Source organism: Rattus norvegicus, chromosome 1 (assembly GCF_036323735.1).
Source record: "Rattus norvegicus strain BN/NHsdMcwi chromosome 1, GRCr8, whole genome shotgun sequence".
NCBI lineage: Eukaryota > Metazoa > Chordata > Mammalia > Rodentia > Muridae > Rattus > Rattus norvegicus.
The window spans coordinates 191,127,070-191,139,250 of NC_086019.1; the positions used below are offsets into that span (position 1 = coordinate 191,127,070).

At 48.3% G+C, this 12,181-nt stretch overlaps 1 protein-coding gene and 1 pseudogene across 5 annotated transcripts; both read left to right on the forward strand.

Moving 5' to 3' along the window:
* The first annotated feature begins 1,012 nt into the window (after nucleotides 1-1,012).
* On the forward strand, nucleotides 1,013-4,994 carry Psme2-ps3 (proteasome activator subunit 2, pseudogene 3; annotated as a pseudogene).
* A 908-nt stretch (nucleotides 4,995-5,902) lies between these two features.
* C1h16orf54 (similar to human chromosome 16 open reading frame 54) lies at nucleotides 5,903-8,584 on the forward strand. 5 transcript variants are annotated; one of them, XM_006230265.4, is made up of 2 exons: nucleotides 5,903-6,063; nucleotides 6,744-8,584. In XM_006230265.4, the coding sequence occupies exon 2, from the start codon at nucleotides 6,837-6,839 to the stop codon at nucleotides 7,512-7,514; it is 678 nt and encodes a 225-aa protein (XP_006230327.1). In that variant the 5' UTR covers nucleotides 5,903-6,063; nucleotides 6,744-6,836; the 3' UTR covers nucleotides 7,515-8,584.
* Nucleotides 8,585-12,181: the final 3,597 nt, after the last annotated feature.

Here is a 12,181-nt window from a genome sequence, read left to right on the forward strand (position 1 = left end):
AACCATTATTTAGTTCACAGCTTGTAGTCTATCACCTACGGAAGTCAGGGAGGGACTGCAAGGTAGGAACCTGGAGGCCGGAACTGATGCAGAGGCCATGGACTGACTGGTTTCTTCTCATGGGTCGCTCAGCCTACTTTCCTATAGCAACCTTCACTACCAGCCCAGGGTGGCTCTCACAGTAAGCTGGGTCCTCCCACATCAGACATCCATCAGGAAAATGCACCACAGGCTTCCGCACAGGCCAGTCTCATGATGGAACTGTCACAAATGAGGTCCCTCTTTCGAAATGTCTCTAGTTTGTATCAAGTTACATAAAACCAGCCAGCACAGAGGGCTTTTCTCCAAGTCTTACCACCTAAATTCAATCCCCAGGACCTATATTGTAGAAGGAAAGAACCTGCTCTCGCAAACTGTTCTCTTCTCTCTACACACACACACACACACACACACACACACACACACACACACACTAATAAAAAAATAAAAGGAAGAGACAGGGAGACAGGGATATATATATATATATCCCAGTTAGGCCTGAAACTTGTGATCCTACTGCCTCAGCCTCCCAAGTGCTGAGATTACAGGTATTTTTCACCATGTCTAGTTCTGAACTACATTAAAAAAAATACTTTTCGGGTTGGGGACTTAGCTCAGTGGTAGAGCTCTTGCCTAGCAACCACAAGGCCCTGGGTTCGGTCCCCAGCTCCGAAAAAAAGAAAAAAGAGAAGAAGAAAAAAAAAAAGAAGAAAAAAATACTTTTCTTCTTCATTTTTATTTTATGTGTATGAGTGTTTTACCTGCATCTATATCAGTATACCGTGTGTGTGTGTGTGTGTGTGTCTGTGTGTGTGTGTGTCTGTGTGTGTGTGTGTGTGTGTATTGCCTGTAGAGACCAGAAAAGGATGCCAGATTCCCTGGAACTTGGCTTAGAGACAGTTGTGAGTCACTGAGAGGGTTCTGGGAGTCAAACCTGGGCCTTCTGAAGGAGCCATCATTTTAACTTCTTAGCCAACTCTCCAGCCCCTGGACCACATTCTTAAACCAATCAAGTAGACTTGAGGTTGAAAAGCGCCGAGGGCAGGGTGCTTGTCGTTAACAGCTTTACTTGCTTCAGCAAATGGTGGGCACAGCAGCCCATGGGCCGTATCCTTTAACAGTGGGAACTGGGTTTCCAAGCTGAGTCAAGCTCATCCCCCACACCCATCGCTGGGGCAGCAGGCTTCTGCCCAGACTTACCCAATAGCCAGAGGTCTCTTACAGACACTCAGTGAGCAACTTCCTGTTTCCTTTCAGGAACATTTGCATGATTGGGTGGATGTCTGTGAGTAAAGACACCTAGGTTCTGGTCCCCCACACTACAGAGGCCAATAAAAATGACTGAAGGACTAGGCACGGTGGCACACACTGTAAGCCATCACTCCAGAGCCTGAATCAAGAGGATTGTGAATTCAAGGTTAGCCTGGGCTCCATAGCATATCTCAAAACATCTACTAGTTCAAGTGTTTCTCGTGTTTTGTGTGTGTGTGTGTGTGTGTGTGTGTGTGTGTGTGTGTGTGTGTGTACATGGAATCCCTGGTTCATATAATAATGCTTTTTTCTTTTTTCTTTTTAAAAAAGAATCAGTAGGGGCTGGAAAGACGGCTCAGTGGTTAAGAGCACTGACTGCTCTTCCAAAGGTCCTGAGTTCAATTCCCAGCAACCGTATGGTGGCTCACAACCATCTGTAATGGGATCTGATATCCTCTTCTGGTGTGTCTGAAGACAGCTTAATCTTAAAAAAAAAAAAAAAAAGAATCAGTAAAAACTGCTAAACTTTTTAATTTAAGCAGTGGAAAATAAGAATCAAAATAGACAGCTTGATTCAACAGGAAAACCATGTCTCATCTTCCTCTTCCAGAGGTTTCTCTTTATCTTATGATAAAATGGTAATTAATAGCTCATCTTGCCTAGCATGCACCAACCCATTGGTTCAAGACCCAGCATTAAATAAACAAGATTTGGCTTTACACACTTATAACTCAGCATTTAGAAGGTGGAGGCAGAAGGATCAGAATTCAAGCTACATAGAGAGTTAGAGGCCAGCTTGGTCTCCAGAGACCCAGTGTCAGAAAAAAAAATAATTGAAGCTTAAGGTTTTATTCATTTATTGATTTAGACTTTTGTCTGTTCGCTTGTTTTTGGATCAGGGTCTTGCTATATAGCCCAGGCTGCCAATCCTCCCTCTTACTGCTGAGGACCAGGTCATAGCTGAGGACTGTGGTCATAGCTGAGGACCAGAGTCTTAGCTGAGGACCAGGGTCGTAGCTGAGGACTGTGGTCATAGCTGAGGACTGTGGTCATAGCTGAGGACCAGGGTCATAGCTAAGGACCAGGGTCATAGCTGAGGACTGTGGTCATAGCTAAGGACCAGGGTCATAGCTGAGGACTGTGGTCATAGCTGAGGACTGTGGTCATAGCTGAGGACTGTGGTCATAGCTGAGGACTGTGGTCATAGCTGAGGACTGTGGTCATAGCTGGGGACTGGGGTTGTAGCTGAGGACTGTGGTCGTAGCTGAGGACTGTGGTCATAGCTGAGGACCAGGGTCATAGCTGAGGACCGGGGTCATAGCTGAGGACCGGGGTCATAGCTGTGGGTCACTCTGCTTTGGTTTTTCTATTTGAATTCTTTTAAATTAAGAACATCCTCTCCTCATATTAACATACGAAGCATAGCATGGCCACCCTTTTCTTTCCTATTCATTTTCTGACAGACTCTTGCATGTAGCTTTAGCTGCCCTGGAACGTGCTAGACAAACTAGGTTGGTCTTAAACACTTGGTGATTTTGCCTATTTCCCAAATGCCAGGATAACTGGTGTGTGCTGCCACACTAGGCACCATCTTGACCAGTTTCCTCCTCCTTCTACTCCTCTTCCCCCTCTGCTCCCCCTCTCCCTCCTCCTCTTCCTCCTCCTCCCTCCTCCTTCTGTTTGTTTTTCTTTTGTTTGAGACAGGGTTTCTCTGGTTATCCATGGCTGTGCTGGAACTCACTCTGTAGACCAAGCTGTCCTCAAACTCAGAAACCCCCTGCCTCTGCCTCCTAATTGCTGGGATTAAAAGCATTTGTCACCACCACCACCTGGCTTAATAAATAACTTTTTAATGTGAATAAAAATGGAAAGAGTTGAGTATGTCACGGAAAAAACCCCAAGAGCTGAGCAAGTGTACTGAGCAGGTGTACCGTGCAGGTGTACCGTGCAGGTGTACTGAGTAGGTGTGCTGAGCAAGTGTACTGAGCAGGTGTACAGAGTAGGTGTACTGAGCAGGTGTACTGAGCAGGTGTACAGAGTAGGTGTACTGAGTAGGTGTACTGAGCAGGTGTACTGAGCAGGTGTACAGAGTAGGTGTACTGAGTAGGTGTACTGAGCAGGTGTACTGAGCAGGTGTACTGAGGAGCTGTGCTGAGGAGGTGTGCTGAGCAGGTGTACTGAGCAGGTGTACTGAGCAGGTGTACTGAGGAGGGGTGCTGAGGAGGGGTGCTGAGGAGGTGTGCTGAGCAGGTGTACTGAGCAGGTGTACTGAGGAGGTGTACTGAGCAGGTGTACTGAGCAGGTATACAGAGTAGGTGTACTGAGTAGGTGTACTGAGCAGGTGTACTGAGCAGGTGTACTGAGCAGGTGTACAGAGTAGGTGTACTGAGCAGGTGTACTGAGCAGGTGTACAGAGCAGGTGTACTGAGCAGGTGTACTGAGCAGGTGTACCAACAGGTGTACTGACACAGCCCTGTAACCCCAGCTCCAAGGAGGTAGCTGGAAGACTGCCACAATTTGGAGGCCGATGTAGTCTACATAGAACACTTCAAGCTAGAAATGATACATAGTGAAGCCCTGTCTCAGAACAGATGAAAAGATGTATGTTGGAATGCTAGTGGTAAAGAATTGTGCTCCCTTAGCATGAACATGATCGATAAGCAAACAAACACCCCTCCCCCCAACACACACAAAAGAAGAAAGAGGAGGATCAAAGGCTGGGAGAAGGCTCAGAGCAAAGTGCTGCTTGACAAGCATGGACCTGAGCTCAGACTTAGCACCCACTTCAAAACTATGGGCACCACAGTGTGCTCCTGCAATCTCAGCACTGGGAAAGCAGAGAGGATCTTTGGGGATCACTAGACAACCAGTGTTGAAGAATCAGTGAGCTCCATGTTGGGGGGAGGGGGAGACAGAGAGAGAGAGAGAGAGAGAGAGAGAGAGAGAGAGAGAGAGAGAGGGGCTGTCTCTAAAAAGTTAGGTGGAACGCAAGAGCTGGCAACTGGGGAAGCATGGCCAAGCCTTGTGGGGTTCGCTTGAGTGGAGAAGCCCGTAAACAGGGGGGATGTCTTCAGACAAAATGTTTTCTGGGAGGCTGATGACCTCCTCTGTACTTTCTTGCCACAAAACATCATATCCCCAAGTCAGCTCTTGCAAGAGGATTCCCTCCATGTGGCTGATCTCTCCTCCCCCCGGACTCCTCTGGACATCCGTATCCCAGATCCCCTCCCAAGGATGATGAGGTGGAAACAGACACACAGGAGAAGACAGAAGTCCCCAAGTGTGGCTTCCTCCCTGGGGATGCGAAGCTTCTGGCCCTGCTTGCTTTGGTTAAGCCAGAAGTCTGGGCTCTCAAAGCGAAGTGCATTCTGGTAATCATACGGATCCAGCACCTGATCTCCAAGATTGAGGGTGGAAATGATTTGGGGATGGCAATTCAGGAGAAGGTGCTGGAGAGAGTGAATGTTTCAAGACCAATGTAGAAGCTTTCTAGGCAACCATTTCGAAGCACATGGGGATGCTGTAGCCAAGGCCTCCAAGGACACCCTTATACTAGATTACCGGGCCTATGGGGACACTTAGGGCCATGGTGCTGGACCCAAGGGCCTTCTATGCTGAGCCTTATCATATCAGCAGCAGCAACCTAGAGACAATCCTCAACCCAAAGTGAAGAAAAGCCATCTACATACAGAGGTAAGGATTAGAAGGAAAACAAATGATTTATACTAAAAAAAAAAAAAAAAAAATAGGTGGGATCTGGAAAGAACATTTGATGCCCCTGCAGAGCTCCTGGGTCCAAGTCCTAGTACTTACAAAGTGGCTCACAACCATCAATCAACTTCCCAGAGATCTGACATCCTCTTCCGGCCTCCTGGAACACCAGGCACGCTTGTGGTGAAAATACATAAAGGCGAGCTAAACACCCAATGACAGAAAATAAAGTAATAGGGTGTAAGTAGACATGACTCAGACCTGGTCTAAACACACACACACACACACACACACACACACACACACACACAGACACAGACACACAGACAGACACTACATACACGACATGTAAAGGTGGCCTAAACAGTGCAGAATAACAATTATTCTCATAGTTTTCACTGTGTTAGGTATCAGAAGTAATGGAGAGATGAACTTAGGCTGGTGGCCTAGGACTGAAACCCCAGCACTCAGAAGACAAGCGTGGGAGGATTTGGGCTACGTCTTAAATTCCTGTCTCAAACAAAAAATAAAAAATAAAAACCCCAAAAAACAAAAGTATGACACTGCTGGATGAAGAGGGTGCAGAGGGCTAGACACCCTCCAAGAAGAGGCAGTGCTCTGGGAATCCCTGAGCCGGTCTTTGTAATCTTCCTCTCCCCTGAGTGAGCAATCTGAGGTCTGGGCCTTGCCCGTGGGGTGAGAAGGTGAACGTGCTGGGGTCTGGGCCTTGCCTGTGGGGTGAGATTGACTTGAGCAGAGCAGCTGTTCATTCTCGCTCCACCTTACTCAGGAAGTGGTTCTTCACCACACTGACCACATCCTCAGGTTGCCTTGGAAACACTCTATGGGGGCAGGAAAAGTTGGGGCACAGTCGCCCAGCAACAGGTGGTAGCCTCCCTTCCGCCGCCTTCTGAGGCCAGCCCTCCAGGGCCTTTCAGATAGCTACACACACACACACACACACACACACACACACACACACACACACACACACTCCCGGCATGCACTGGGAAAAGAAGGGCTCCGAAGACAGTGAAATCCAAGATTGACCCAAGGTGACAGGTGAGGTGAGGGGTACAGAAGCGACTGCAAATGGGGGACTGGTGGCAGAGCCGGGCAAGTTAGATTGGTGCCTGGCCACAGACCCGGTACAGCCAAAAAAGCACAACAGGGCCAACAGCTGGGCCACCTCCAAGGAGACGGGTAAGGTGGCTGGAAGAGTGGGTACATAGGGAACGGAGGGGCCAGCAAGGGGATTCTCTCTCAGTCCAAGTCATCTCACTTAAGGCTGAGACAAGACCTGAGAGCCCCAGACTTTGATCTGTCATGGGGGGTTGGGGGTGGAGGGTGAAGGGGGGCTGGGAGGGGAAGTGAGGCCTGTGACTGTGCAGGGAGCCTCAGCCAGCTCTGGTTTGTTCTCCAGCCTCCCCTGGTTTGCTTTTGTCCCCTTTACATCCCCTTTGCTCCTCTCTAATTTAGTCACCCATGCTCAATAAGCCAATTAGAAGAGCCGAATTGACCTCGGGAAGCAGGAAGATATAGTCAGTGTGGCCACCCACACTCTAGAGAGAGGCAAAGAGATCCAGCACCCCCTCCTCCCGGTCTGTCTCTGAGATTCTGAAGTGAAATTACAGTTTAAATAGAAGGCCAAGGATTTGCAGTCCCAGCGATTCGCAGTCTAACCACCTGTCTCCTCCTGTGAGATGGTCAAGTTGTTAGAAGTGTGTTGAATCTCTTTCCAGGAAACGGGATATCCTCTGACTGGTGCCCTTTCCTTCTCCCAGTGGAGACATTCCCTGATTCGACTATTCTGAGCACACCACTGTGTCTCCCAGATGCCTGCAACTCCCCAGCAGCCCTCAGGGCACACGGAGGGGCTCACTGAGCCTACATCGGAGGCAGCAATGTGGGTTGTAATCCCCTGCGGCCCTTGTATTCCCATCATGTTGGGCCTGGCCTCTCTCACAGCCTTCTTCATCATAACTACTGCTGTACTGGCCGAACGCCTGTTCCGCCGCCCGCAACCAGACCCCAGCCAGCGTGCACCCACCCTAGTCTGGCGCCCTGGAGGAGAGCTATGGATTGAGCCCACAAGCAGCGCCCGGGAGCGCTCTGAGGACTGGTATGGCTCCTCCATACCTCTGCTGATGGACAGGGCTCCAGATCCTCCAACCCCTGGGGGCACCTTGGAGGGCAGAGCAACTGCTCCACCAGCCATTCCAACACCACACCCTTCACCCAGCTCTTTAGTTCCCCAGACCCCACCAGAAGTCCCAGCCCAGAGCACCTTCTGGAGGCCTCAGACCCAAGAAGAGAGTCCCTATGCCACAGGCTTGGTGAGCTGGGTTGGGCCTGAGCCGATGGCAGAGGCTGGCTTGGAGGTTGGGAGCCCCAGGGCTTGGAGGCTGAGGCAAGGGAGCCTTGAGCCTGACTGGAGTCTCCAGCCTCGGGTCACCCTGGAGCAGATCTCGGCGTTCTGGAAGAGGGAAGGCAGGACCAGTGTGGGCTTCTGAATCTTCAGAACCCATAAGACTAATTCCCACCTAAGAGGGGATAGGGGGGTCAGCTCCAGCCTCCAGCCTGATCCTCGCACTGGATAGGGCCTTTTGTGTGGAAATATCTGTCTTCTGCACCTGACCTGTGGGCAGGTTAAGAGTGTGGACAGCTTGTACTCCAAGGATTGCACTGAAGTTCGGCTTTGGTTAAAATGCCTAGGTTGTGACTCTGAGAATTGAAGACAAGGCTAGTTGGCTAAAAGCCAGAAGGCTTCAAGATGGTACATCAGGGTACACACTTACCCTAAGACAGCCTGTCAGAATGAAGAGGTCCTGTCCGCGATGCCAGAGCTAGTGACTATGAGTGTCAGTCATGTGGGCAGGGGATGGCAGGAATCTTGCTCCCCAGAGCCACAAACCCTATCTGTTCCCAGCCACTCTCTCCCACCTCTGTGAGGCCCTCCAACAAAACACAGAAGACAAATCCTGGAGGAGTCTTTGTTTCCATACAAATCATGACTTTGGTTACTAAGTGGCAACATGGAATTTGCTGAGCCGAGCTGGAGAGGCTGTCTCTTGCCGGAAATTGGGACAGAGACTCAAAAGGGATCAGTAGGCTCCTCTGCTCACCCACTTATGGCTGCACACGTGCTACAGTGCAGTTTTATTAATCCGTGTTAAGAAAAGGATGGCCGAAAGAGAACTGAGTGGTATGAGAAGGAAGGTTGTCCCAGGGAAGGGACACTCCCCAGACATAGCCTTTGCCGTCCTTCCCTCCAGCTTGCTGGAGTGGTTTAGAGAGCCAGGTTTGCTGTGAGGCAGACTTACTTATAGTGATCCATTCCACAGAAACGGAGTCCCAAATATCTGTGTGCCCGCCGGCTGACTTCTCCTTCAGGAGAGGGGTTCACAGCAGGAAACACACTGGAACTCCTGGAGCTCCCCGTCCCTGGAAATCTGAGTTCCCAAACTTCAGTCAAGAACATGAAGATTTGTCCATATCAGTTTACCTTTTGTTTTATGATTTACTTTATATTTTTTCCTTAAATTGATTTGCTGTTTGCTTAATAAATTTGTTTTAAAGTGAATCTTTTTGTATGACCTCTGTAAATGGAAAATCAGTATTACCAGTACTACTTGCCACAAGTAAAAACAAACAAACAAACAAACAAACATGAAAATAAGCCAGGTATGCTAGTGCCTTCCTTAAGCCCAGCACTCAGGAAGCTGAAACAGGTGGGTCTCTGTGGTTTCCAGGCTAACCAACACCACACTGAGACCTGACTCAAAACAAAAAAACAAAACAAAACAAAAAAAACAAAACAAAAAACAAAACAAAAAAAACAGAAATATGAAAATACAGTGTAGACAATGGGGTCCTAAGGAGACAGTGTTGCCTCCTGGAGACTTTTACCTCAAATTCTGCTCCTTGTTGAAAGAAAAGGGGATGAAGCAGAGGTGGGGGGACAAGCCTGAAATCTTAGCACTCTGGAGGCTGAGGCGGGAGATCCCAAGTTCAAGGCCAGCCTGGGCTACTTAGTAAGACCCTGACAAAGGAAAGAAAGGGAGAAAAAGCGTGAGGGACAGAGGACGGAAGGGGGAGGTTTTTGTTCTGTCTCTGACTCATGCATGAACTAGGGAACAGACATTCTTACCATCAGTTAATTGTGTGCATCTGTCTGCCTGTGTGTTGATTTGTGCATTCTCGTAAAAAAGACAGACGAATTTAACCTGGGTTGCAGCCCAATAGATGGTTGGGGGCTGTGTGGATGGCTGGATAAATACAAGAATGAATGCATGTGATCTTCCTGATGACTTCCAATTACTATCCTTAGAGCCGTCTTTATAGTCTGAAACTGAGAACATGGACTAGAGCAGAAAGAGCTCAGTGAGGGAGGGAGGGATAAGAGCATAGATTAACAGACACATTAGTTGGGGAGAAGGCGCACCGGTGATGAGCAGTGACGGGCGTGCTCTAGCAGATGTTGGGTCCTCACAACTGCCTGTAAGTCCAGTTCCAGGGGATCTGATGCCCTTTTCTGCCTCCATGAGCATCTGCACACATGTAGGGCATATGCACTCACGCACGCACGCATGTTAGTAAAGAAAAAGAAGCCCAGCTCAGGAGAGAAAATCTGCTCACCCTCAGGGCTCAGCATTCATTGTTAGCATCTTGCCATCGGAGTTCTGGGGTGGCAGAGTCTCTTGGCACCAGGCGAGGCCACCAAGCTCTCTCCCTAGTGCAAAGTGGCCTAGTTCAGTCTCAGCTCGGGTTAAGCTTTTCTCCCTTTTTCATGTGTACAAACCAACACACAGACACACAGGCATATAAGTAATTAAATAAAACAAGTCTCTAAAAATATAGATGTGAATCTGGGTGGTGGCGGTGCATGTCTTTAATCTCAGCAGGGGCAGGCAGATCTCTGAAGCCAGCCTGGTGCAGAGTGAGTTCCAGAACAACCAGGTCTACACAGAGAAAACCTGTCTTTAAAAAAAAAAAAAAAAGATGGACTTTACTCTTTTTCCTTTATTATTTTTATTTATAACTTTTTATTTTTATTTTAAAAAGATTTTTATTTTCTGTGTGTGAATCTCTTGCCTGAATGTATACCATGTGCCTGGTGCCCACAGAGACCAGACAAGGTCACTAGATTTCCTAGAACAGAAGTACTGAGGGCTGCGAGCTGCCGTGTAGGTGCTGGGAATTGAACCCAGGTTCCTGGAAGGAGCAGGCAGTGCTCTTAACCCTTAAGCCATCTCTCCACCCACCTTGCTTCTGTACCCCCTTTTTGAGGTAGCCTGGGACTCACGACTCTCCTATGTACTGGGTTGGGGTGACGGGTGTGCCCGAGACCACCTTCTCCACCTTATTTTAATTGTTAATTTTGATGGTTTTCTCTTGATGAGTCCCTCCATAGGAATTGAAAACACAGTAAACAAATACAGCAACACTGTGTCCTCAGTGTGCCCTGGTCCAGCAGCTGTGCCCTCTGGAATTCTAGGTCAAAGCTAAGTTGTGAGCTTAGGCTTTGTAATTAGGGGGTGTGAGCTCAGCTTCATCAGGACTGGATCAGATGGAGGATACCAAGACCAAGCTTGAGGGCACTCTAATTTGGATCTTAAATATCTGGAAAAGATCAACTGTTACAGGCTTGGTCCTCAGGGTCACTCTGTTGGGAGGGGAGGAAATCTTTCAAGGCAGGGCCTACTGAGAGTTCGCTGGAGACGTTTGTAACCTGGCCTGTTCGGTCTCCCTAGACTGTATAGCTCCCACCCTGCGAGTGATTTTGCTCTGTGTGCATTCCTAGCAGGATGTACGTATGGCTGCCTAAATGCAGGCAAAAGTAGCTACTACTTTTTCTCAGTGGAAACATTTCCTCCGGGAAACTCAAGGTTCCCATCTAGAACACCCCCCACTCCCCCATCCCCCCATTCTCTACCCCCTGTCTCCCCATCCCTTGACTCCCTCCCACCCCTGCAAGATTGTATAATGAATAATGAGAAATGTCAGGAAGAGGAGATGGTGTGGCTCTCCTGAGTTGTCCCCCATGCCACAGTGGGTCTTTCATTGACCACAGCTGATTTTGATTCATCCATGAGTATAAGCTCATTGGTTCACTAGGCTGGATTTGGGTGGGCAAGTTGTTTCTTTGGTCTGTGTTGTGTATACTATCTGGAGTGAATAGGTATTTGTTCATGTGTTCTCGGGAAAAGCACGGGATTCGGACCAACCAATGAATGGATTGAAACTGACAGATCAGAGGAGGTCAGGTATGCGCCTGTGTCTGCAGGCCCAGCTAGCCAAGCTGTCTTCAGGCTGGGTTGAGGGGATAGCATGGATGTGCCTTTGGGTTGAAGTCTAGTTTGAGCAGCAGAATGAAATTCCTTTTCAAAAGAGAAAAAACTGAACTGAAAGAATTTTTGTTTTCGGAGGACAGAGGAGCTCTGTTAGGGATTTCTCTGTTTCCACTGCAGAGAATGCAGACAAAAGCCAGAGACAATTCTCAAGAGTGGGAGAGAGAGGTTCCAGGGGGGATTCCAGTTTGGTGGGGGGTTGTTTTGTTTTGTTTAATTTCCTTTTTAGATTTCTCTATTTTGTACGGGAGTTTTGCCCGTATTTATGTATTTGTACCACACGTTTGTCTACAGATAGTTGTGAGCTACCATGGTTACTGAGAACTAAACCTGATTTCTCTGCAAGAACAGAAAGCACTCTTACCTTCCGAGGTATCTCTCCAGCCCTTGCTTGTTTTTTAAGAGAAAGTCATGTTATGTAGCCTGGGCTGCTCTTTTTTTTTTTTTTTCTTTTTTCTTTTTTTCGGAGCTGGGGACCGAACCCAGGGCCTTGCGCTTGCTAGGCAAGCACTCTACCACTGAGCTAAATCCCCAACCAATCCTGCTCTTTATAACCAATCCTCCTGCCTAATTTTCCAAATGTTGGAATGGCACGCACACACATGTAATATGTGGAGGTCAGAAGTCACTGTCAACTATTTTCCTAGAACACTCTCCACCTTATTCAACACATATGTACACACACACACACACACACACACACACACACACACACACACACACCATTCGTGTGAAGGTCAGAGGATAACTCTCAGGAGGCAGTTATCTCATTCTGTCATGTAAGTCCTTAGAATTGGCCTCGGGTTATCGGGGTTGGCAACACTGCCTTT

What these genes read in the sequence shown, in the direction of transcription:
- C1h16orf54 (XM_006230265.4), top strand. Translation starts at nt 6,837, where the DNA reads ATGCCTGCAACTCCCCAGCAGCCCTCAGGGCACACGGAGGGGCTCACT.